This window comes from Mytilus trossulus, chromosome 3 (assembly GCF_036588685.1).
Source record: "Mytilus trossulus isolate FHL-02 chromosome 3, PNRI_Mtr1.1.1.hap1, whole genome shotgun sequence".
In the NCBI taxonomy this organism is placed as follows: Eukaryota; Metazoa; Mollusca; class Bivalvia; order Mytilida; family Mytilidae; genus Mytilus; species Mytilus trossulus.
The window spans coordinates 23079026-23106758 of record NC_086375.1 but is presented as its reverse complement, the minus strand read 5'-3'; the positions used below and the strand labels follow the sequence as shown (position 1 = coordinate 23106758).

At 32.3% G+C, this 27733-nt stretch overlaps 2 protein-coding genes across 2 annotated transcripts in view; one reads left to right on the top strand and one right to left on the bottom strand.

Moving 5' to 3' along the window:
* Window positions 1–1179: 1179 nt before the first annotated feature.
* LOC134710618 (uncharacterized) lies at window positions 1180–5871 on the bottom strand. Its single transcript, XM_063571001.1, has 2 exons — window positions 5768–5871; window positions 1180–4271 (listed from the first exon to the last, which is right to left on the bottom strand). Exon 2 carries the CDS (start codon window positions 4256–4258, stop codon window positions 1199–1201), a length of 3060 nt encoding a protein of 1019 aa, XP_063427071.1. The 5' UTR covers window positions 4259–4271; window positions 5768–5871; the 3' UTR covers window positions 1180–1198.
* Window positions 5872–9951: 4080 nt separating this feature from the next.
* The window catches only part of LOC134710617 (endoplasmic reticulum membrane-associated RNA degradation protein-like), a 39485-nt gene continuing 21703 nt past the window's right edge, over window positions 9952–27733 (top strand). The window contains exons 1-12 of the mRNA XM_063571000.1: window positions 9952–10109; window positions 10585–10686; window positions 13968–14057; window positions 14393–14490; window positions 15418–15536; window positions 16095–16312; window positions 16679–16708; window positions 17261–17329; window positions 19460–19630; window positions 19942–20019; window positions 20171–20241; window positions 26320–26457. Coding sequence (XP_063427070.1) covers window positions 10047–10109; window positions 10585–10686; window positions 13968–14057; window positions 14393–14490; window positions 15418–15536; window positions 16095–16312; window positions 16679–16708; window positions 17261–17329; window positions 19460–19630; window positions 19942–20019; window positions 20171–20241; window positions 26320–26457 — 1247 coding nt within the window. The 5' untranslated portion in view covers window positions 9952–10046. The remainder of the gene's footprint in view (window positions 10110–10584; window positions 10687–13967; window positions 14058–14392; window positions 14491–15417; window positions 15537–16094; window positions 16313–16678; window positions 16709–17260; window positions 17330–19459; window positions 19631–19941; window positions 20020–20170; window positions 20242–26319; window positions 26458–27733) is intronic.

The window sequence follows — 27733 nt, the reverse complement described above, 5'->3', positions numbered from 1 at the left end:
CTATCAAACATAAAAACAATCTTGATACCAGATTCAGAGTAAGAATGTTTTATCAATCTTTCATTCAAGATTTGTTTTATCTAAGTTGGTTATTTTGTATGAAGCAAGCCCTGATTTATTCGTTTTGATTAATAAACAAGAATGTGTCCACAGTACACGGATGCCCCACTCGCACTATCATTTTCTATGTTTTCTGGACCGTGAAATTGGAATAAATTCTCTAATTTGGCATTAAAATTAGAATGATCTTATCAAAGGGAATATGTAAACTAAGTTTCAAGTTGATTGGACTTCAACTTCATCAAAAACTACCTTGACTAAAAAATTTAACCTGAAGTGTAACAGACGGACGAACGGACGCACATACCAGAAAACATAATGCCCCTCTACTATCGTAGGTGGGACATAACAAGTATTCTAGCAAAGAACAAAGACGTGAAAGAAAGTCGGAGATCGATAACATGGTTTGTTTAAAAGTAGAAATACGCATTTCATTAGCTTTCAGCAACTGCGAGAACTTTTTGATTGGTGTTATTTTTTTTTTAGTTTTTTGTAAGCTTTTAAACTGATTTTTACAGTTTGTAATTATGTTGCACCACTGTCGAAGGATACAAGCGAGTTGAGCGCTCACAAAAATGATTAACTGTCAACAACACTACCACATAACTTCAATCTATAGTTGAAATTCATATCTATCTTAAGTCGAGTGCTCGAAAATATATCATAAAAGGATAACAAAATCAAAGACCTATATTTTAATTGTATTGACATTGATTATGTGTCTTTATCAAGTCATGGGCTTTTAAGTGGGAGTTGTTATACTAGTATGCCATAATTATTTTCATTTATTGATTTATTATCTGTTGTGTTAATTTTATAGCTTAGTTTACAATACAGTTTTGCTCATAGTTGAAGGCCGTTCATAAATATATATCTGTTTACATGCTCGTGGTTTCTTGTAATAGTTGTCTCCAATGATTGGCAATCATTCCACATCTCATATTTTTGGGTTAGCATGACTTAAATATTTTTGAATAAATGGCAATATAAACCAATTGTGTGTTGAAGGAACCCTTGGATTTTTTGTTTGTTCCTGAAGCACAAACTCGAAAGTTATCTAATTCAACAGCGACACGTGGTTTGCTCAAATATACAGTTGATTAAAATAAGAGAAGTAAATTCTGATTTTTATTATATTTTATTGCAATATACATCCTGCTGCCGCTAACATTTTAGGATTTCCTTCAATCTTTTTCTCATACTTTTGTAGTCGACGACCTTGTCTTTTCCCGCCTCCTCTAGCCTCAGAACCCAACAAAAATGCCATAGGATCGATCAATCCAAACTCATCCTGCATGAAATCGTCCATGTCGAATGAGGCTTTTTCGGTTGAATGATCGAGAGTAACAGACCAATCAGGGACATCTGTCGTACTCAAGTTGATTTTCCAATCATATTTTGGCGCCATGGATTCATCCACTGAGCCTGGTTTAATTATATACGTATATCCAGCATATCCACAGTGCTGACATGCTGGTTGTGCTTTTGAACATTTGTCACATTTTGGGCAGTGCCATTCGTTTTCTTGGTTGCATTTGCCACATACTTTACAATGCCACGTGTCGTTGGGAACAATTTCTGAGCTACAGAAAGAATAATAAAAATTTGAATTTGAATTTAAAGCCAGGTATTCTGCTACGCTCATGTTCTGGGAATCAGGATTGTAATCCGAAAGTCTGGCATCGGCCATTTTCTCTGAGATATTACATCTTCTTGAGAGTTGATGCTCCAGTTCACTAACATCTAAACATCTGTAGTTTAAGTAATCAGTGAAACATGGATGGAAGTCCGTACCATCAAGACAATTACATTCGGAACTTATTCTGGAATTCATTTCTGTTATTGTTATATTTGTTCTTAGTTCTTCACATTTGTCTTTTGAAAGAAGATGATTTGTTTCCAAAACATCTATGATGTTATTTCGACGATCAACAGACAAATTTGTTGATTTTTTGCGTCTGTCGTTAGTTTCTAAATTTCTATATTTTCCCAAGGAATCGACCGAGATATGATAGAGCAAAAACTCGTTTATATCTTTGTTTAAAATTTTAACGCTTGGACATGCTACAGTTATCTGTGCTGCTATACTTGAAATTTCAGAGACTACGCCCCCTAGAACCAAAACGTAATCCTGATAACATCCATGCTCAAAAGGGAGAAAATTGTCTCTTGGTTGCCAATCGTTTCTGTCTATGGCGCTGCTATTTACGAGTCTTTGGCAAAATGTAGCTGGACTTTTTACGTTTATAAGTAGCATTGCTTCGTTTTCGGAACACTTGAAAAATGTAAGACTTTCAAAAGTTCGGAAGTCTACATCCAATCGCAATTGTCTCGAACATTCGAACTTTTCCATTTCATCGACTATATCTTTACACAATTCATCTGTCAAATCCGGTTTCTGACCGAAAACTGGTCGAATATTGTTTGAAAATGAAGGCTTATAATCGAACATTCGGAGCGACATAATGTATGTGACTGGATTTGTAGAGACCTGGAATTGTCCACTCCATGTCGACACAATGTCTTTGATTCCATCGGAAACCATGAATATAATATTATGAGGGAGATCATTGTCCACTTCCTTCTCCAAAATACTACTTGTGCTTTCTTCTGAAGAATGGTGGGAATCACTGTTACTATTTTCTCCTTCTCCACACAAATCCTTATATCTCTTCCTCATATCTTCTACAACTCCTTCTGCGAAATCTATGGATTCTTTACTTGGAAAGTTCATTGAGGTCGACTCGATTAGACCAAACCTACACTGATCGGCCAAACTAAGTATTCCATTGACTGTCATATTGTATCCATCCATAGCATCCTTTGACCGAGGCAAAGTAAAGCAAAACGAGTCATACAGAGAGTTGCATTTGAACGCTTTCATGATTTTCATTACAAACGCTTGTCTATCAACCTTTGCCTTGATATGAAGGGGAGATATGCCATTACATTGTACTGACTTATCCGAAACTTCATATTCGCTACCACTACCAGAATAAGAGCTGTTGCAATAATACTCCTCATCTTCAACGGAATAATTACTGACGTCATCTTCGTCATCACTCAATTTATCTTCCTCGTTGCTTTTTGATTGATTCTCTTCTTTAGTTTTGTTACCTTTCACATTTTTAAAATTGTTTGTTACTTCTTTGTCGTGGTTATCATGCATTTTTTCTGGAACCTTTGTATCTTGTCCTTTAATTGCAGGAGAATTAGACTTTCTTTTTACGTTTTGTTTTACTTGTATATCTTGATCAAGGGATGAATCACTTTCACACGAATTACTATCACTTGAATCGGTTAGGCGTGTTTGTTTTATTGGAACTGGTCTATTTGTCGAGCCGACAGAATTTTTAGATTTTATGCCTTCAGACAGGCCATCCTGAGAATTCTGTGAGATAGTGCTGTCAGAAAGTTGACTACTTGCAATGCTTGTGTCTGATGAAGAAGAGTCACATTCAAAGGTTGTGCTCGATGAGAAATTACTTTCAGCGACCGTGCTTGTTGAAGAACAATTACTTACTCCTGATGAGCTATATGAGCTCGTTGATGAGAAATCGTTTTCAGAATTTTGGGGTGTTTTGCAAGGAGAACACGATCTATTGTTGGATTGTTTTGTGTTTTTCTGAGTGACTGTACTTGGTGGAGATCGCTTATTTTCTGCTGATGTCCTACAAAAGCCCGTTGATGAGAAATCGTTTTCAGAATTTTGGGGTGTTTTGCAAGGAGAGCACAGTCTCCTGTCGAATTGTTGTGTGCTTGGTGAAGAACAATTACTTTCTGCTGATGTGCTAAATGTGCTCGTTGATGCAAGATCATTTTCAGAATTTTCTGGAGTTTTTGGGATTACAAACGGAGCAGTCGACTTGGAAGAATGCTGTTCGAATGCATCTTTAATCAATTTCTTTTTATCCAGGGATTCACTACTCAAAGAATTATTTGTCTTTGTAGATTCTAAACTTGGTGGATTTGAGTTACCCCGACTGGGTGGATTTGTGGCATCATGACTTGGTGGATTCGAATTATCCCCTGCATCCGCATCACAAATTTGCCATGAAGATGACTCACTTCCATCTTCTGGCCACGTGAACTTGGAAACAGAAGAGTCGTCATGGAAATGCAAGTCCATGCATTGCTTCTTTGCTGGAGTAGAATCCTCTTGTGAAGCACTCGGTTTTGACTTTCTATCCGCAGACATCGATTTTCGTTAACTAAAAACATAAAAAATGGACTATAATACCCTGTCATGACTGGTCTGGGTTTTTTGGGGGGGATGATTTTCTGCTTTTTATCGATCTGATTAGGTAATCCTTTTTCAATTTATTTTTATATTTTGTTCTTATGTTGTTCTAGTGGAGAGATATGAACGCTCACAAACTGTTTTACTCTGCCACATTCTTTTTGTGCCTGACCCACGTTATGAGCCTGTATTTCAGTCGTTGTCGTTGGCTCATGTCTGACACACTTGTTTTTGTAAATTGTTCTGTTATAAACAAGGCCGTTAGTTTTCTCAATTGAGCTGTTTCATATATTTCATGTCAGAGTCTTTTAAAACCGACTATACGGTACGGGTTTTTCAGATTATTGGCCGCCACACAGTTCAAGTTCATATATAATCGTTAACATCCACTTCATCTTAACTTTGGTGGATAGTTGTCTCATTAGCAGTCATATCACATCTCCTTATTTTTATAGTATGTGTTGATAGAGAAAAGGTTTTTTTTAAATTTTTATCTTCTCTTTATCTGCAAATGAATATATGTATGTGATCTGAATACAGTAATGAGGTAAGTTATCGCCAGCGAAGAGGAAACATTATCGTGTTGTCGAAAAATTAAATCCTTTAAAAAGATATGTAAAATAGATCCTTACTCTTATACTAACCCTAACCTAAAACATTAACCAAAACCCATACTGTAAACTGACCCTAAATTAATAAGACCAGTAAATGAAGATCAAACAATAGGAGAATATTCTAATGTGACTACGGCATCCAATAATACAAACTCCTTACTCACATTAATTAATCTTTTAAAACCGTGGGGTGTAATTTTTTGTTTCCTCCTATTTCGCTCATAAAAGAGTCATTGGATCGAGGTTTGGATATTATTTTCTTTTACTTATAGTTTATCGTTCATCTAACTGTGTGTACATGAAGAGACATAAACGAGTCACAGCTAAATTGAAAACTACGTTCAAACCTATGATTGCGTTGGATAAAAACCGCAATTTTTATACGTGTGCATGTAAAACAAATTTCGTTGTAGAAGGGACTAAAAACAGCACAAACAACATTTTCCAAAAGACATATATATACGGCACTGAACAAGTTACAAGACATATACATGTCTATGATACACGAAAGTGTATTGTATTTGGGTTTTATTATCAATATCATAATGTTTGGGTCCCAAAACTAATTATATTGCTTATTGGATAACAAAAGTATTGATTTGAAAAAAATATAAGTTAATTTTGGTTAGGAGGAGGATTTCACGCTCGACTGACATGCTAAGCACACACAAAAAACACATACAAAATTTAAGCTATTTCTAAACATCCTTCAGTCTCCAAGATTTTTTTCAATATGAAGGGGGCCTTCCAACTCTTTTAAAACTGATTAAATAAATAAATATGATTTTATAACAGAATTGTTTTATTTAACCAAATTCAAATTTAAATATGCTAGTTTTAATTATAATCTTACCTTCTACATCTTTACTGAAGCTCTCATCACTACCTTTGTGGTCATCACCGTCTCTTGGGTGTTTGAATTTCCCGCCAAAATGAATACACGGAAACGGACGTTTCTACCGTCACGGACTCGATAGTTATTGACGCCATGTAAAATGAAAGTAGACTTTTTTTGATTAGAAAATTTAGATTTTTAAAGCAATCTAAACACATGCATGGAAATACAGAGATAATCTCATGAAATTAAGATTTGTTTGCTATTATAATGAAATCATTTTAATTCTTTATGGAAGCCACACAGCTCTGACATCTGCTCCTGGAAAACAAAACCAAAGCATTTGTGATTTGAGTTGCCAAGTGACTTGACTGTCTACAAATATTGAGTTGATTGATCTGTGAGTAATGTTTCAATCTGATAGTATGTCTTTTTCCATACATTTGATTATTTTATATGAATAATTGTGGTAATTTTTCTTCTTTTTATACGCCTAGTATTTATCATGTTTATAAGAGGTATTATATGGTAAAAGAGGGACGGAAGATATCAAAGGGACAGTCAAACTCATAAATCGAAAATAAACTGACAACGCCATTGCTAAAAATGAAAAAGACAAACAATAGTACACATGAAACAACATATAAAACTAAAGAATAAGCAACACAAACTCCACCAACAAACCGGGGGTGAACTCAGGTGCTCCGGAAGGGTAAGCAGATCCTTCTCCACATGTGGCACCCATCGTGTTGTTTATGAAAAGTTTCTCCCATGATGGTCAACAAACTCATGATGGCTTCTTTAAACTGGTAAACTGTTGTACTTCTGTCCGCATGTCTGACATGAAATCAAAAACGCTTCAATCAATTTGCTTAAAACTTGGTGAATTGTTTAGCTATCGGTCTTTATAAATTTTAGATTTTACGTTTCCGAGGTATGGTGTTTTATTCATTATAAAAAGGGGCATTTTCAAGTTTTCAAACAATAATTACTAAAACATTATTTTTTTTCAGGAGCCTGTAATTCAGTGGTTGTCGTTTGTTTATGTGTTACCAAGGATTTGTATAGTTATCTAACTATAGAAATCCTTGGTGTTACATATTTGTGTTTTGTTCATTTTTTTGTATAACTAAGGCTCTTTTTCTCGTTTGAAATTTTTTTACATTGTCATTTCAGGGCCTTTTATAGCTCACTATGCAGTATGGCCTTGCTCATTGTGGAAGGCCGTATGAAGAACTTATAAGTTGTTAATTTCTGTGTCATTTTGGTCTCTTGTGGCAGTTGCCACATCTTATTTTCTATTTTCACCAATTTACAAGAAACTTTGGTCAATTGTCTATATCTATTGACCTGAGCTCCCTTTATATTTTTGATTTTCTCATTTTTGAACAATACCTTTAACGTTCATTGAGCAGTTTTCATTAAACCTTTGGTGACTGGTTTATATTTTTATTGATAACCTCCCTTTAGTATTTTTGTAAATTTCAGAAAAGTTCTTAAATTTTATTCTTAAAAATGTGACAGGCATAGTATGCACTCATAGCGGAGCTGTTTATCATGTATATGGTTATCTTAAGTATAGTGGTTGATGCAAAATATTTTGGCCACACTACCAAATTGGCCATGTTTGATGGTTTAAATATACCTTATGAAAACAAGCTCATGTCAAAACAATCATCAATCCATAAAACATATGTCAAGAACAAATTGAAAAAGTGTGGCCAAATGGACTTAGAACAGAGAATTATATAGATTAAGAGTTTATTAAGAATTCTAGAAAATGGAAAGGTTTAGACCATGGAATGTTACTCCGGTGTTGTGACATTACATACATGATCACAGTGGTGTGACCATACATACATGATCACAGTGGTGTGACCATACATGCATGATCACAGTGGTGTGACTATACATACATGATCACATGGGTGTAATCATACATATAACCATGTTTTCTGTTCTATGGTCCTGTTGTTGTCTCCTTGGCACATTCATCATTTCCATTCTCAATTTTATACAAGGTCTTTTTTCAGAAGAAAACTAATGACAACACTGGAGTAACATCCCATGGTCTAAACCTTTCCATTTTCTAGAATTCTTAATAAACTCTTAATCTGTTTTAGGTGTAAATGCCTTTGTTGGAACTGGTTTTGTGGCAGAAACATATTGAAGCCTATGGTGGTTGGGTGACAAATCCATGACAGTGTGTGGTGACATGCCAGCTGCCTGTTTGCGTTGACTTTACCCAAAATATTTTGTTGAGACACCCTGTTCATTGGATACACAGTAAAGCATAGAAGTAGCAATCTCATAGGCTCTAAATTTTTGAGTAATATGAAATATTCACACTTTTGATTCTATCCTACTCATGTCAATGTTTTTTTCTTCAGAATTATAAGATGGCTGAATTGTTGCAGACTGCATTGTCACCAAAGGTCAGAAGGTTGATAACAGAGGTTGGGGTTCATAATGAATCCAGCCCTGTTAGTTTTTTGTCATCATCCAAGATTATATGTTGGGATACTTTAAGTCAGGTTTTACCAGGTATTTATCAACTACAATGAATAAAGTTTTTAAATTATATCATAAAAGACTTGAATTGTTTACATGTACACTTGCTGTTTGATATCCCTCATGTACTGTAAACAAAACAAGAGGATTTTTTGGTTCAGGCTATATGATGACTGCTACTTTAAATAGAACTCATGTATTAAAGCAGTCTGAAAATTTGCTTTGAAATTATTTCAATATTTTATCTATATTAGCTAAAGAAAGGAGATAAGAATCTTATTTACAGTTATTTTAGAATTATTTATTGCTGTTATTTTCATCTGTTCACCAAGATGGTTATTGATATGTAAACCTTTTAAAGATGTCTTTGTCAATTTGCAACTGTATTTGACTGCAAAAGAGTTTCAAAGTTTACCATGAACATGTATGAATTTGGTCCATCAAAATATCTCACATCAAACATATTTAGTTAGAAAATTGAATAAATAATGTCACTGACAACATCTATTTACTTTACAAATTATTCCTATATTTTTTGTTTAAAATTTGACCAGGAAATGTATTTTCATTATTGTAGATGTCTTTTTTTTTGTCAGAAATAACTTAAAACTTACATTTATAGTCTATATATAAAGTTTAGATAAAATTTTTGTCATAAATCAATTTTACACATATATATATATATATAGATTCTACCACTGCATCGTGTGTAATATGATATTAATCCACTCAAGACAGTTAAATTTTCAAATTTAAAATGTTAGGCTTGCTCGAGCGTTTCACGAGTTGGTTGACCGTTATGGAATAACCGTTATGGAATAACCGTTTCACAAATGATATGGGATATGTTCCTTACGTCGTAACTACAATCCCCTTCCCTTTCATGAATTTGACCTACCGAATTAGACTATTTACCGGATTTGTAATCACATAAGCAACACAACGGGTGCTGCATGTGGAGCAGGATCTGCTTACCCTTCCGGAGCACCTGAGATCACCCCTTGTTTTTGGTGGGGTTCGTGTTGTTATTCTTTAGTTTTCTATGTTGTGTCATGTGTACTTTTATTTTTCTGTTTGTCTTTTTCATTTTAGCCATGGCGTTGTCAGTTTGTTTTAGATTTATGAGTTTGACTGTCCCTTTGGTATCTTTCGTCCCTCTTTTAAATATTTAAAATTTAACTGTCGAGAGTGGATAAATATCGTATAACACAAGATTTTGGTGCTGGAATGTGTTTCTGTAATGATTTTCTAACATTATACAGACAAACTTATTCCTTCCTTTCGAATGATCTGCAAAAAGGTGTGTTCTTTCTGCTTGGTCACCCTTTTTTCATGCTGTCACAATAGGAATTTCAGAGGAAAGCAAGAAAATTCGACGTCATAATCGGATTTTAACCAATGAAGTATTGAGATCAAACGAACCACATGTTGATTAAATTTTTTATGCAATGGGTGCAGAAAGGATAAATTGACGAAGAATTAGAGAAATATATATATCAACTCATTTTTCAAATAAGGTCCCTGAACTGGTTGAATATTGCTTACTGACACATTTTATTTGCTAGTTTAGTATCATCAACAAATGAGTTGAATTTCATCAATGATTTAATAACAACCTTATTTATGACAAAAGGGGAAATAAATCTTACTCAATTGAGTCAATCTAAAACTATTGTCTTTTCTTACAGATGAAAGTTTAGAAAGTACAGACAGTGATGATTATTTTGAAAAGTGTATTTTTGGACTTGGTTTTCTTTTTAATGAATGTGAACATTGTGTGAACGAAATGGCAATAGATGACCTTCTGCATCATTACAGCGTTCTTATATCTTGGACAGGTCAAGAACAGGTATTGTTATGTGTAGTAAATGAACTGAGTTGTTAGTATGAGATGCTCTCTAAAAAGGAACATCAACGTTTATAAAATTTTCCATGTTGTTCTGAAAAAAACCCATTTCAATCATGATTCCAATCATTATCAGAAAAATATAATTTATCGACAAAAAAGACATATGATTTAAACATACATGACATAAAGCTATTTAAGTTAAAAAAAAATGAACACTGAAAATTAACACTGAAAATGAACCAGTGGCAAGCAGCTAAGCAAATTGAATTCCCAATTTAAATCATCATCTATATTATGACCCTCGCCTGCATGTTATGTTGAACATGTATTTAACATTATACATGATAACTAAATCATTTCAAATTTTTGAATACAGATTTAGAAAAGAAACTGTGAAAAAAATAAAAAATTTAGTGCAAAATTTTTCACATTGCCTGAAATTGCTTTTCTGCATTTTCACTCTTTTGATTTTTAGGTCATCAAAGAATGTTTCAGGCTACTTAAAACTGAGAAGTTAACAAATAATTATTTAGCTCTTCTACTGGTTACTTCTTGTCTAGAAAGAGCACTGGGAGATGTAAGTACAGTAGTCAACCTGTTATAAGATTTAAACCACTCTATCTTGTAATTTTGCCCTAATATCTAGAAAAAGCACTTGACAATGTAAGTAAAATAGTCATTAGTGCTATAAGACCCCCTTATCTGTGCCCCTTGTTTATAAAGAGTATTGGAAGTTTAATCACATCAACCTACCTACCCCATGTCTAGAAAGAGGACTTAGAGATGTAGGTAACATTTATAATAAAGTTTTTGGAAAGATTAGAACTTGTTCTAAATCTTTACTTAGGCACCACCCTCCCTAACAACAGAACAGGTTAGCTACTGTTACTAAATGTTTTCACACTAAAATATAGTTCCTTATAGTTCTCATGTATGTGCACATAATACACAAATAAACTGAAAAAACTGGGTATATTATTGGAGCAGTTCATTCAAGAATGTATGTCATTAATGTGTGTTGATGTGCAGGCTTTTTTAAAATCATTTTGATTAGGTAAGTGGGTATTGATTCAACTAGTATGATTGACAACTATCATTATCACTAAACAATCAGAGACAAGGTGGACTTTTAATTACAATGCCCCACCTCCCAAACTGCCAATCAAATTGACCACATTACCTATCTACATCAGTCTTACATAATTGTACAGACTACTCCAATATACATCTAATTCTTAATACACAAGTATTTGACCTCATAATTGATTACACAAATGTGTGTATTATTTGTTTGATATTTATAAGGATGATAGATTTATTTATTGCCAATTACTTTTGATCTACATTACATAAAGTAATTCTGTAAATTATATCTGAAAGATAAATGATTAATGGATTAGCAAGATCTTAAAAAAATGAAATATGAATATAAATATGAATATATAAAAGGTATTCAAGTATGGCCTATAATTTACTTGATAAATTTCCAATAATCATCTGTAATTAATCAACAATTTAGATTAGTTCACTTTTTTTTATCAGGAATTGGCTTGAAACAGTTTTAAAATTTATAAACTTTTAATTATAAAAAAACATTGTTTATTAGTTTATTTCCCATCAATCATTATGTCTATTTTAGTCATTTGAATTTTTTTTTAGAAGCAAATATATATTTTTGCAATCAAGAAAGAATCCACATTTCAATAACATTAGTTTTTTAATTAGTTTACGTTGAAAAATAAAATTGAAAATGCCCTGTGTTGAAAAATACATTAAAATTTGATCAAAAGGCACTCTAAAACTGCCATATAACCTCTGTTTCAACTTATAAAATGCCCCAAAACAACATTTATAGATTATTTATGTTGGCACTTTAAAGCTTTTAGCTGTTGGTCTAAATTTATGTCTTATTAGGATATTTGGTAACATTTACTAGAAGAATTTTTGCATTTTTTTGTTTTTTGAAACATGTTCAGAACCGGCAACATAATTTCGATAAGATATAAACTGCAGTTTAAATAAAATTGTGCAAATTTAGAGACCCATATTATTTAATTTGAGCACCTTTATCCTCATACTGGAAAAGCAAGTTTTCTTCTAAAGACCTGCAGTAAATGCAATTTTCAGCAATAGTGTTTTATAAATGTATATTTTTCCCCACCATACCTTAATATGAAAAAATTCAAACTACTGTTCTAATCTTTCCATGAGTGATATCCTTCACTTTGATTTGTCGAGCCTGCAACTTTTGTTGCAGAAAGCTCGACATAGGCATAGTGTTCTGGCGGCGGCGTTAGCTTACTTCTTAAAAGCTTTATATTTTAGAAGCTAGAAGACCTGGATGCTTCATACTTTGTATATAGATGCCTCATGTTACGAAGTTTCCGTCAGTTACATGTCCAATGTCCTTGACCTCATTTTCATGGTTCAGTGACCACTTGAAAAAAAAGTTCAGATTTTTTGTAATGTTGAATTCTCTCTTATTATAAGTGATAGGATTACTATATTTGGGATATGCTTACCTTGCAAGGTCCTCATGCCCGTCAAACAGTTTTCACTTGACCTCGACCTTATTTCATGGATCAGTGAACAAGGTTAAGTTTTGGTGGTCAAGTCCATATCTCAGATACTATAAGCAATAGGGCTAGTATATTCGGTGTATGGAAGGACTGTAAGGTGTACATGTCCAACTGGCAGGTGTCATCTGACCTTGACCTCATTTTCATGGTTCAGTGGTTATAGTTAAGATTTTGTGTTTTGGTCTGTTTTTCCTATACTTAATGCAATAGGTCTACTATATTTGTTGTATGGAATGCTTGTAAGGTGTACATGTCTAGCGGGCAGATGTCATTTGACCTTGACCTCATTTTCATGGTTCAGTGGTTTTAGTTAAGTTTTTGTGTTTTGGTCTGTTTTTCTTATACTTTATGCAATAGGTCTATTATATTTGTTGTATGGAATGATTGTAAGGTGTACATGTCTAGCGGGCAGATGTCATTTGACCTTGACCTCATTTTCATGGTTCAGTGGTTATAGTTAAGTTTTTGAGTGTTGGTCTTTTTATCTAATATTAAATGCCAAAGGTCAACTATATTTGGTGTATGGAAAGATTTTATGATCTACATGTCAGTCCCGCACGTTTTATTTGACTATGACCTTAATTTCACGGTTCATTGCACAGTGTTAAGTTTTTGTGTTTTGGTCTATTTTTTTTAAACTATAAGTAATAGGTCAACTATATTTAATGTATGGAAGCATTGTTAGCTGTACATGTCTACCTGGCATGGTTTTTCTGACCTTGACCTCATTTTCATGGTTCATTAGTCTTTGTTTAGCTATCTTGGTTAATGTTAAGTTTATGTGACAGTTGTAATAAAGCTTTATACTTTGGACTATCATTATAATAACAATGATTAGTAAAGAAGGCGAATCATTTCAGTGTGTGCACTCTTGTGTTCATCAGGGAAAAGAATGAAATGTCCATCATCTAATTGTATATCATTAAATAATTTTATATGATATTCTGTTTTACCTTTCAAATACTCAACCTGTTACAATACCACCCTATCTGTCCAATGTCTAGAAAGAGCACTTGACTCACTTCTAGATGTAGTTGCAGTATCTAACCTGTTACAATACCACCCTATCTGTCCAATGTCTAGAAAGAGCACTTCTAGATGTAATTGCAGTATATAACCTATTATAATACCACCCTATCTACCCTGTGCCTGTAAAGAGCATGTAAACTTTGTAATGGGAGCCTTTTGATTTGATTTAATTAGGTTTTCTCCCTAGGCTTCCTGTGCAAGTATAGAGCTTAGAGCAATATGAAATAATGTAATTAACTTTTCATTACAGGTGTATTTGTTAGAGAATACCATTTGTCCTTCCATGTTAAAAGATATTCTATCATCATCAACACTCAAGAAAATCATTGGACCAACTGTTGTGAGTATTGTATGCTTTGAGTCTCTTTAGGCCAAATAAAAATATAAATTGAGAATTTCTCTACATACATGTACCCAGCTTGTATGCCTCAATATTATTTATTTTGCAAGACAAATATTCAAAAGAAGAACTTGGCTCTTATGTAAACTTTTGAAAATAAATATTCCTAATTAAGACAAGACAAGACAAAGACAAGATTAAAATTTGTTTAAATGTGCAAGCTAAAGTATAATTGATCATAATTGGCTTTCATTATTTTTTTAGGCAACAAAACAAAATAATACAATTGATCGAGAAAAAAAAGTTATGGCAGATTTGTATGTTTTATATTTCAGGTACAAGTTTTAAGAGCTGTTATTGGTCCACCAATTTCATTGAATCTAAGGAATGTTATTTGGCATGGATTTCCTACAGAACAAGAAATTTCAAAAAGGCAAGTTGTAATGATACTCACATTTTTTTCTTAGACTTAGATCTTTTTTTACAGTTAGTAAAACTTAAGTTTATATGGGATGGAAAGACATTTTTTTATTTAACCTTTACTCGCCACCCCTTCCCTCCCCTTCCCCTTCCCCCTAAATTGTAATTGATTATTTCATATAAAGGTTAAGGCTATTTTCCTTAAATAACCACCACCCATTTAATTTTTATAAAAGTGTGTTTCTACGCCCCATTTAATAAATTCTGGAAAAGCCCTTTCTCCTATTGCACCTTAGAAGTGATGTTTTATCTCAAATTAGAATAAGTATATGATCAATAAATATTTAACCAGATAATGGATATACCCAAATGATGATTACAGCAAATGTTTAAATCATTATGTAAGGTTTTTTTTATAAAAGGTGCAAATTATTTGAGAATTTTATAATTAGAAAAGGTCCCATGTGATTACCACCTGCACATAATTATCATTTATGTAAACTTGCATTTATATTTTTTCATTAATTTCCTTGTAGATTTGCAATTTACATTTACAGTTATTTTTATTTAATTATTTTATTTATAATTTTTGAAATGTATAAATTCCCTGAATGGGTAAAACCAAAGACTTAAAAGAGAGGATTTGCTGCTTATCAACAAATAAACAGTAATTTAGGAGAAAGAGCAAAGACTGCTGGGCTCAGAATCAGAATAATTATTGCAGAGTGTTACATTGTGAAGAAGTACGTTAAAAATCAAGCTTACCTTGACTGTTTAGCAATAAGCAGTGTTTCTATTCATACCACATTATTATATCCTTGTCCTGAATATGCATGTAATTTTCTTCTGGATGTGAAACAGCCCTTCATGATCAGTTGCAAGAGAACATAAGGACTTTACCACACTTATTTCTTAATTTTACTTTTATTCATTTTTTCAGATACACATGTTTTCTGTTAATAGTGTTACCAAGTCTAGTCCAATTTGTAAGAGGAGATATTCCTCATCGATCACCAGTAATTTTTCCTCAAGACAGACAGTATGCAGAGATTTTGCCAGGTATTCAATCATTCAAACTAAGACAAGATTCATAATAAACCTATATATAAAAATCAGCCTAAAAACCATGAAAAGTTGACCTTATTAGAATGATGACCTTTGAATTGAGGTTCAAAATATATAAGTACTGTAAATTTAGAAATTGTTGTGAGGTTTTTATGAATGCGAATTATGTGTCTGAGTGCGTATCGCAATAATAAGAACTTGCATTCTTATATCTGATGCATTTTTCTAAATGCAGATTTTCCTGATATCACAGTAATTAGTCACACATTTTTGTCCATTTTTCAAAATTTGCAACTATAAATACACACAATAATTTCTGAAGTTACAGTATACTGTATGGGGGGAAAAGGAACGTGCTAAGACAACTTCTAGCTGAACATATTTCACCTTTTTAGCATGTTTGACTGTGGATGCTCATAAATTTTCTCACAGCCGGTTAATTATTTTTTATTTCATATTTTCTAATTGCTTGTTTTAACCAAAGTTGTTCAGTTAGTATTAACGAAGTATACCTAGATATATAACTTTTGATTTCTTGTTTTATTGAATCAGATATAATTGACATGACATCAGAAGAGATGAAGATATTACTGCAAACCAGTAGCTTCATACCTAAATACCACCTAACGCTATGGAACCACTGCATAGACTTGTATTACACTGATAAACCAGGCCTGGCTATAGTTTTGTTGTTACCACTGTTAGAACATGCTCTCAGATGTCAGTTTTCCATCGTAAACAAATGTCCAGGAAGAACCATTACAGCTGAGGTTAGCTTCTTTGTTCAATCTTTTTCTCAAGGGTCTGGGTTTTTTTTGTTTTTTTTTTTTATCTGTTTATGGCAAATATTTTATTTTTTAATTTCTAAAACAGGATCTTTGCTATATCTTACATGGTCGCATGTAATATGAGATTGAATTCAAAATCTTTTACAATTTATATTTAAATAAAATTTAAAATTGAATAATTTGGGGAATTTTGCCCACTGATATCATGCAAAAACCACTTTCAAAACCAGATTATCAAAAAACTATTAGTTGTTGACAATCATTGGTGATTTTTTTTAAATGTCAGAATTTGGTGAGTTTTTATTTAAATGTTAAAAGTTACTATATGTTTTCTTTGTTCTCTTTCAGGCAACAACATTATATACTACTCTTGATGAGGTAGGTTTAGGTTATCAGACTTGTTAAGAGATTTTGTTTTATTTTCAAATAACACTTTTATTGAGTTATCTCCCCTAACTTTACAGATTATACTGATATATTCACTATTTACTATAAAATGTCAAATACTGATGTCCTTTCAACATAAGACAGTACAAGATATATAAATGAAGAAAAAAAGATTGAGTTATCTCCCATTGTTTAACAGATTTCACTGATAAAATGAAAATAAATTATATGACATTGAGTTATATCCCCTTCCTTGACAGGTTCCACATATATATTTGCTAGCAGATGTTATAAACAGCAATAGAAAAGTGTATTATTGATAGAATTAAAGAATCTCATATTTTGATATTGATTGTCTCACAACAAATAAAGGTACAAGTGAAACCATTACCAGTTTTCAAAATGAATTGAGGATGTGCAGTAACTAAGATAGATATAAAATTTCCTACCAGACATATCTTAAAGAGCATAAGTTTTATCTGAATTTTGAAATTTGAGAACAAAATGCTAAATTATACTTTTCATTTTACTTTAATTTGATAGATACTAGATCAATATGTCACAGAAAATGTAGAAAATAAGCTTCCATGGGAGTTTGGTGAGCCTGTTATGGTAAGTCTTTATCAGTCTAAATATCAAACATTGTATTGAACACTGCATTTCTGCCTTCATTCTGTTCAACTCTTCTTCATTCAGTATGAACTAGGCATGGTCTAAAAAAGCTTAACAACTTATCTTCATTTGAAAACCAAATTTGCCTTAAGAATAACCTAATAACTTAGAAAAATTAAGTGTAAGAACATTCTACATACTTAGATCAACAATGGACATGTCTGTGATAAAGTTATTTTTATAAAGGCTTCATATACATACAGATATAGAGACTTCAAAGACTCTTCTTTTCTTTCCTTCCATACTTGTGACTTGTGTATGTCAGTATATTATTCTTTTTCTAGCAGCTGCTTTTGTGTGAGAGAGAGAGAATTTGCAAATAATGAATGTAATCTCTTTTTTAGCTCACCTGGCCCATAGGGCCAAGTGAGCTTTTCTCATCACTTGGCGTCCGGCGTCCGTCGTCGTCGTCCTGCGTTAACTTTTACAAAAATCTTCTCCTCTGAAACTACTAGGCCAAATTTAATCAAACTTGGCCACAATTATCATTGGGGTATCTAGTTTAAAAATTGTGTCCGGTGACCCCGCCAACTAACCAAGATGGCCGCCATGGCTATAAATAGAACATAGGGGTAAAATGCAGTTTTTGGCTTATAACTCAAAAACCAAAGCATTTAGAGCAAATCTGACATGAGGTAATATTGTTAATCAGGTTAAGATCTATCTGCTCTGAAATTTTCAGATGAATCTGACATTTCGTTGTTAGGTTGCTGCCCCTGAATTGGTAATTTTAAGGAAATTTTGTTGTTTTTGGTTATTATCTTGAGTATTATTTTAGATAGAGATAAACTGTAAAAAGCAATAATGTTCAGCAAAGTAAGATCTACAAATAGGTCAACATGACCAAAATGATCAGTTGACCACTTTAGGAGTTATTGCCCTTTATAGTCAATTTTTAACCATTTTTCATAAATCTTAGTAATCTTTTAGAAAAATCTTCTCCTCTGAAACTGCTGGGCCAAATTATTTGAAACATGGCCACAATCATCATTGGGGTATCTAGTTTAAAAATTGTGTCCGGTGACCCCGCCAACTAACCAAGATGACCGCCATGGCTATAAATAGAACATAGGGGTAAAATGCAGTTTTTGGCTTATAACTCAAAAACCAAAGCATTTAGAGCAAATCTGACATTGGGTAAAATTGTTAATCAGGTGAAGATCTATCTGCCCTGAAATTTTCAGATGAATTGGACAACCTGTTTTTGGGTTGCGGCCCCTGAATTGGTAATTTTAAGGAAATTTTGCTGTTTTTGGTTATTATATTGAATATTATTATAGATATAGGTAAACTGTAAACAGCAATAATGTTCAGCAAGGTCAGATTTACAAATAAGTCAACATGACCAAAATGGTCAGTTGACCTCTTTAGGAGTTATTGCCCTTTAAAGTCAATTTTTAACCATTTTTCGTAAATTTTATATATCTTTTACTAAAATCTCTTTCTCTGAAACTGCTGTGCCAAATTGATCCAAACTTGGCCACAATCATCTTTGGGGTTTCTTGTTTAAAAAATGTGTCTGGTGACCTGGCCATCAAACCAAGATGGCCGCCACGGCTAAAAATAGAACATAGGGGTAAAATGCAGTTTTTGGCTTATTACTCAAAAACCAAATAATTTAGAGAAAATCTGACATGAAGTAAAATTGTTAATCAGGTCAAGATCTATCTGCCCTGAAATTTTCAGATGAATTGGACAACATGTTTTTGGGTTGCGGCCCCTGAATTGGTAATTTTAAGGACATTTTGCTGTTTTTGGTTATTATATTGAATATTATTATAGATATAGGTAAACTATAAACAGCAATAATTTTCAGCAAAGTAAGATCTACAAATAAGTCAACATGAACGAAATGGTCAATTGACCCCTGTAGGAGTTATTGACCTTTGTAGTCAATTTTCAATCTGCTTCCTTTGTTTAATATTCACATAGACCAAGGTGAGCGACACAGGCTCTTTAGAGCCTCTAGTTTTAAAGCAACATTGGAATAAAATTCACAATACCTATAAAACATCATGTTTTAACTACCAGTAATTTTTCTACTGCAAATGCTTTCTGTCTTATGATCAGGAAATATTAATGGATTTGCTAACATATCCAAGTGGACCACGTGTACGAGACAAACTAAGTCATGGTGAAGCTGATGTATTTACTTTTCCCAAGTTGCTATGTACTGCTGTTGTCATAGTAACAGTACACATCACATCCAGGTACCAGTCTGCAGATGACTGTAATGAAAAGGTAAATATATTTTGTACCAGTACAACATGTGCTATTTTTGTATTCAGAAAAAATAATTGAATAGTTCATTTGAGTATCTTTGTATGCAACTTTTTAATCTTTGATGTTTCCTTACTAGGTAAAAAATTAGTATAAATTACTAGAAAAAATGATGAATGTCTAAATTATTTAAGTTTTCTTCAATCAAATAAATTAAAAGTAATTGTATTGTTGATAACTAATATGTTTAAGCTCTGCAAAATCACACAATGTTGGAGGATCTATTGATACATGCTATTTCGGTAATTTGTTGATTTTTTTTGTATTTTTAGCCCTGGCTAAAGAGAATTGCATCTTGGGTTGATCAGTATGAAACCTTGTTCCATCCAGTATCATTAGTAAAATCAAAGGTAGGAATATTTTATTTTAAAATCTAATGTAAGAATGTAAGTTTGCTGTAGCTGCTGAAAGATATGTAATATTTATAAAAAAAATATTGTATTAAAAATAGACTACAAGGAAGTATTACATACAAATAATCTGTCTGTCCTTATTTTTCAGATCAAACAAGTTACAAAGATTGCTGGTCAATTTAATAAACAAATAGAATATACATACACTTTAGATAAAAGGTAAGATTAAGAAGAAATGTGTTGTCTTCAAAATGGTAACATGTTTGGTGTGAAATAGCTTTGCTATCGAAATTTCATTTGGCTTTTAAACAATTAATATTTGACTAGCATTCTATATCAAATGTTGGCTACAGATAGTAATTTAAAAAAAAAAGGCAAGGAAATTCCAAAAGGCAATTCAATTTCACAAGTTAAAGAAAAAAAGAGACAACAAAATGGCTAAAAGAAAAAAATGAAAAGTCAAGCAATGTAGTGAAAACGTTACTGAAGACGTAAGTAATTAGCAAGAACCCTACCAGAAAATAGGGTGTGGACTCAAGTGCAAAAGAAAAGAAGGTCATACTTTACAAATGGCAATTTTTTAAAAGGATTGTGCATAGTCTAGTTTTCTACCTCCCAGTCACATTGTATTTTGCAGCAATCTTACCACAAATACTAGCTACCTTCCTGTCATATATTAGGCCACACCAATTTAATTTCTTGTTCTATGGATTTTTGAACTCCAAAAATTGGGGCGAGCGAGCGATTTGAAAATTTTATTAAAAAAATATTTAATTTGCAAATTTTTGAGGCGAAGCTTAAAAAGTAAAGGCGAGCGATTATATATTTTTTTTGTAAACATAAAATAGTAGGTTTTTACTATATTTAAACTTGATTTATCACTTGTACCTTGACATTTCTTTAATTTATGAAGTATTTTTTCCCTGTTCAACAAGAAATAATTGAATAATTAAATCTGGTCTATGTATGTGTGACTGACAATGAGACAATTCTCCATCCAAGTCATAATCAGGTTCAGAACAACCCCTTAATGTTATGAATATCCCTTTTATGAGGGGTCAAAATATTAAAGTTATATATATATATTTTTTTTGTAAAAACACTTAAAGTACAAAAGGGCTTTTATTTTCCCAAAGAACTATAATATTTGGGTTTAAATGGTCAAAACATGTCCAAGAATTTGTTATATTCCTGGACTTTAACCATGTTAACACAATTACTTTAACAGTTTAATATTAATCAAAATAAGTAGACCCATCCCTCTTTTAGAAAAGTTGTTTAAAATATAATGTATTTCTCCTCTTTTTGAGTAAAAATTTCTGTTAAGTTGTCAAAGGTTTTGTATAGAAGACTGAACAGTAAACATGGTAAAATGACCCCTTCAAGGGCCTTGTCTGAGTGAGGGATGGTCCCAACCTGATAATAACAAACATAGGTCAAAGTATGGCCTTTTACACAGTGCTTTGATCAAGACCAACCAGCAAGCTATAAGGGACCACAACTTAGTATTGTACACAATTCGAACAGGAAAACCAACCATCTAAATTATATTTCGAAACGGGGAAATACCAATGAACCACATCAACAAACGATAACTGCTGAACGACAGGTCTCTGAATCAACCAGGACCTGCAGCGGGTATGACCGTCACCATACATTATAATTGCAGTTGAAGGCAAATCCTTCAGAAGTTCTTTGTACTGTATTTTAACAACGAACTTTTTTTTATAGGGAATATAAGTTAGGGGGAAAGAAACCAACGTTTTGTTCTGTACTGATATTTCTATTTATATCGGAGCACTCCTGCTTGGATTCATGCTGAAACAAATATTATTGCAGATATTTACAGTGTTGTTGGGTGCTTATAGGTTTAAAATCGTTATACATGTGTATAAAGGCTAGACTGTGATTTTAAAAAACAAATGTTGAGATCTTTATATAATATTTACAAAAAAAAACCGGTGCGGGAAATGGACATGATTTCATTTCCGGATGCGGGAAGCGGGAATATAATAAAAATTAAAAAAATCTGTTTTGAAAAAAATAGGTGCGGGCGGGTCCGTCGAACAAGGAATCAAATTGGTGTGGCCTTACAAAAAATCTAATTTGCTTGGATCAAATATAAAAGTTCTTACAAGAAATCTTTTCATGTATCTGTTATTTGTTTATTTTCAAACTTTTGGATGTAAAAGAATTATTTATCAACCTTTTGTTTAATTGTTAAATAATGAATAATAAAATACATTTTGCATTCAACCATGCAAATATGACATTTGATGTTCTTTTTTTATGCTGAAGAAAAAACAACCTTAATGGCTATATATATTAGATGATAGATATAAGTCTGTATCACTGAGTGTTTGATAATTTATCATAATGTGTACACATTTCATTGGGGATAGGTTATTTTGATATTAATTTTCTATTCTTCAAAAATGGCCTTAATGTTGATTTGCTGGAGACATACATTTCAAAGATTAGATCTGAGCGTTGCTAGGGTAAAAGTATGTGCAAGCTTACTGCTGAGGCTAGGCGATAAATTTTTGGGGACCATTTTATGCAGAATTTTTTGTTCTGTCATAGGATGGTTGTGCTACATAGGACTTATAGACAATTCATTAATGCAAAACTATTCAGAAATCTTTTGAATAGAATAAATCATGGTACATGTAAACATAAGCATCACGTATTTGTGAGACAGAATTTACTCAAAATTGTCCATAATCTGCTCTTAAGGTCTTTGATGAAAGAACTTCTCCATTACTTTGTCCATATTCACACTGAAATACTGTGACGGTACTTAAATTCCAACTTGATTTGTGTTTTGTTACTAATCATTGTCACTGTACAAGTTTCACAAAATTGGTTGATGCAAACTGGAACCAATTTCGAATGGGTGCAAGGACATACATGAGTAAAGCCTAAAGGCCTGTAGCAATTAGAGGGGTGCATATTTAGAAAACGTTATTAGGACAAATGAACACCATTAAGGTATAACAAAATGTGTTTTAAGGTCACAGACGGTTGGATGAACAACTGTCGTCCAGTGATGACAAATAGACAAAGGTTAGGCTAGCTAAATCCGATCAAATTAAATAGAAACATACTACGTTTTATAAACTTTAACAGAGAAGTTTTTTTTTTGTTCAGCTGTTCAGCATGCCCGTGTGTATGGACCTATGTGTTTGCGTACAGGGAGATATGCGTCTGTTAGAATTGAAAAATGTGATATTCCATTCTAACATTTTATACAGTATTAAGTAATGATAAAAATGAATTGAACTATTGATATACTCATCAGAACAGCTGTTATTAATACACTAAAGCAATTAATTTTTAGAAAATTAAAAAAAAGTTACATTACTCAAGTTTCTATGGCATCAAAGCTTTTGGGATTTAAAGAATTTACTTTTTGTCTTCTTTTTTTATTTCCATTTCCAACCAGGAAATTGCCTCCACATGTGGGAAACAACTTTATATTTGATTAAATTTATGCATGAAATCTAGCTTAAAATATTTTTGGTTGTCTTTTGAATCCCAAGACAATTTACCCATGCTGAATTGCAGAATTTAAAAAAAAAATTATGTATTTTTATTTTATAAATGTAAATGTGTTTTTATTTTATAAAATGTGCTGAAAAAGAGTAAAAGCATATCTTTTTCAAAAGTACATCAGAATTCACAAGTTTATTTATGCTATTAGTATTCAATGTAGTGATTCATTGACTGGTGTTTAATGCCACTTTCAACACTATTGCGCTATTTCATGGCAATCAATTTATATTTGATGAAGAAAGCTGGGGTCCCCAGAGAAAACAAAAAACCTTTTCAATATTGTGATTGAAGTGGGTTTTCTAACTCAATAAATACTTTTATTATGCACAGGAAAAGCAGACCTAGAAACATAAAGTGAATCTAGTAATTAAAAATTGAAATGCCAAATTTGCACATAGAATAAACTCAAGAAAAACAAATTATCAAGGTAGCTATCCCTTTGCTTAAAAAATGAAGCCAACAGCTTTTCAATCTATCAAGTATCTAGTCTTCTCTGTCTGAATTATGTGTATAGCCCTCTTAATTTGATTGTTAAAAAAAAAATAACACAAAAGATAATAAATGTGCTGAATAAAACTGCTCGTATTTGCAACGAGCATGGATGGATTCCAGGCAGTTGGTTATAACCCTGTCATTTGCATATACAAATCATCTGGACTCTATGGACTTTAAAAAGGATGGAAATAGTGAAAATTTGTCTGTTAAGACTTGGCTCCATCTTTTTAATTCAATGATAACTCCTATTTTAACTTATGGATATCAGAATTCAAACCAAATTTTGAAGCATTAGACAAAAGTAAATTAGAAAAAACACAAAACTCCATATTTAAAAACATACTTGGGGTTCATGGAAAGTCTTTCAATCTAGCAGTGCAATGTGAATTAGGCACATTTCCCATTAACATTAAATGTTATCAACTTATGTATAAATACTATGTGCATCTCAGTGATATTGGTGATTGGTCTGGTGGTCCACATGAAATTCTCAGGGCTGCTTTTGAAGTGGACAAAACTCTCACAAATAGAGAAAATTAATGGTCATATAAATATCTGAATTAGTGGAATATATTTGAATACCCTTTTTAAAACAGGCATTGTAATAGAAATTTCAAACAGAAACTAGAAGATTTCTACAAAAATAAAATTATATTTGAAATATCTAAAATAAAAGATGGAAATCTGGTAAACATTTTAATTTTTTTAGTAAAATTTATACTATGTTCAAACAACAAGAATATTTAACTTTAATATTCCTAAATACCTTAGAAAAAAACTCACTAAATTAAGAATAAGTGCACACTCATTAGCAATAGAAACTGGTAGGTATGCAAGACCAAAAATACCCTCTGATGAGAGATTTTGTAAATTTTGCACAGGAAAAATACACCTTATCGCTATTCCCGCTTGACCCCGGCTGCTTGAACTTTTGACGTCAACAACAATCACTTTTCAATTGTGGCGTCAGATACTTTGTTTTAGGACGTCACAATTTTACGGGAACCTGTGTGATATCCAGTAATGGCGGAAAAATAGTGATAAGGTGTATTGAAAATGAGAAACATTTCTTGATTGAATGTCCGCAATATAACAAAATTAAATCTAGATATAAAATTAAACTATTAATTCAAATAATTTGGATGAAAATTTTACCAAAATGTTAAATCCTATGTCTGAAAAAGAATTAAAATCTATTTGTATGTATTTCAAAGACCACCATACCATTTCATCAGATAATAATAATCTTTTACAGTAGTTTGTGCATATACACATATATCTTATATAAGGTGATGGTGTTTTAAGTAAATTTATGAAAATTTAGAATAATACTAATGTATAAGTTTATGGTATCAATATTAGTTTATAATGTATTGTTATGGTATACATAGAATTGGCTTATGACTTGTTGTTACATGCATCTTTATTTCATTTATATGTTTTTTTTAATATTATAACTGTCTGTATTTGGATCATGCCTCTATTGTGCTCTTTCCAATAAAATATTGATTGATTGATTGATATTCCATTTTGTCTTCTTTTTTTATGTTTATTAAAATATATCTCAATTTTCCATATATTTTACCAGTGTTACCTTTAAAAGAATATGCGTACTTACATCAAGGGGGGCAATAGTATTAAAAGTTTTTTTCCCCTTTAATATGTCTGTAGATGTAATGTGTCTCCCTTAATGTAGCATAGTACCAAATATCAACATAAATTGGCCATTAAACCAACTTTCAGTAATGATTTTATTGTACTTTGGAATGTTTATGCATAATTTTAAAACAACAAAATCAATTTGTAAGCAACATAAAAATGTTGTTTATGATTTTCCTGGTTTTTTTTATTTTGCTTATCATTTAGGTGTTTTTTGTTCAACTACTGATCATTGTAAAACATTTTAATTGCAAAAAATATGTTTGCTATGAAATGTTCAATTTAAATGATGTATAGCTTGAAATGCCATCAAAAACTGCAATGAAATAGTCAATTTTAATAGTTAAAAGCTTTTATTGACTAAAACAAAACTTATTTTGCCTGATTGTAAATGTTTTGAATTCAGTCAAGCATTTTAAAGGTGAAGAAAAAATTACTTTACTTTTTTAGACTAATGGCCTTCACATCCTTCATTTTTTTTAAATTTCATCTGCAAGGGAAAAGAACTTAAATGGCATCCCCAAACCAATAGCATGTATATCCATTTCTATTTCTTTGTAGTATTAAGTATTTGTTTGATATTTTCAGAACCCAATGGAATGACAAGGAAATCATTGATTCTAGTTTTCAAGAAAATGATTTAATAACAAAAGAAACGACAGTTATAATCAATCAGTTATGTAATAAATGGAATATTAGAAAGACAATACAGGAAGTCTTGAACAGGTAATAATATCTAATTATGTCACAGAATGGAAAAACTTAAGTGAAATCTCCACATGAGCGTGAAATAAAATTTGTCATATATTATATAGTATTTCCTTTTTCCTGTGATGATTTCTATTTCTGTTCTTTGATGTATCTTTGAGTATTTCCGCTGATGAAGGTTGAAATAGTATGGTTAAAATCTCAATATTAATCAAAGTACTGAAGTACTGAACATCAGATTACCACAAGTTCTGGCAGCGGCGGCAGCTACTGCGGCAGCGGCGGCGTAAGCTAACTTCTTAAAAGCTTTATATTTTGGAAGGTATGCTTCATTCTTTGTACGGTATATAGATGCCTCATGTTACGAAGTTTCCGTCAGTCTCATGTTCAATGTCCTTGACCTCATTTTTAGCTCACCTGGCCCGAAGGGCCAAGTGAGCTTTTCTCATCACTTGGCGTCCGTCGTCCGTCGTCGTCCGTCGTCGTCGTCCGTCGTCGTTAACTTTTACAAAAATCTTCTCCTCTGAAACTACTGGGCCAAATCAAACCAAACTTGGCCACAATCATCATTGGGGTATCTAGTTTAAAAAATGTGTGGCGTGACCCGGTCAACCAACCAAGGCTAAAAATAGAACATAGGGGTAAAATGCAGTTTTTGGCTTATAACTCAAAAACCAAAGCATTTAGAGCAAATCTGACGGGGGTAAAAATGTTTATCAGGTCAAGATCTATCTGCCCTGAAATTTTCAGATGAATCGGTCAATCGGTTGTTGGGTTGCTGCCCCTGAATTGGTAATTTTGAAGAAATTTTGCTGTTTTTGGTTATTATCTTGAATATTATTATAGTTAGAGATAAACTGTAAACAGCAATAATGTTCAGCAAAGTAAGATGTACAAATAAGTCAACATGACCAAAATGGTCAGTTGACCCGTTTAGGAGTTATTGCCCTTTATAGTCGATTTTTAACCATTTTTCGTTAATTAAAGTTATCTTTTACAAAAATTTTCTCCTCTGAAACTACTTGGCCAAATTAATCCAAACTTAGCCACAATCATCTTTGGGGTATCTAGTTTAAAAAATGTGTGGCGTGACCTGGTCAACCAACCAAGATGGCCGCCACGGCTAAAAATAGAACAAAGGGGTAAAATGCAGTTTTTGGCTTATAACTCAAAAACCAAAGCATTTTGAGGAAATCTGACAGGGATAAAAATGTTTATCAGGTCAAGATCTATCTGCCCTAAAATTTTCAGATGAATCGGTCAATCGGTTGTTGGGTTGCTGCCCCTGAATTGG

What these genes read in the sequence shown, in the direction of transcription:
- LOC134710618 (XM_063571001.1), bottom strand. Translation starts at nt 4,258, where the DNA reads ATGTCTGCGGATAGAAAGTCAAAACCGAGTGCTTCACAAGAGGATTCT.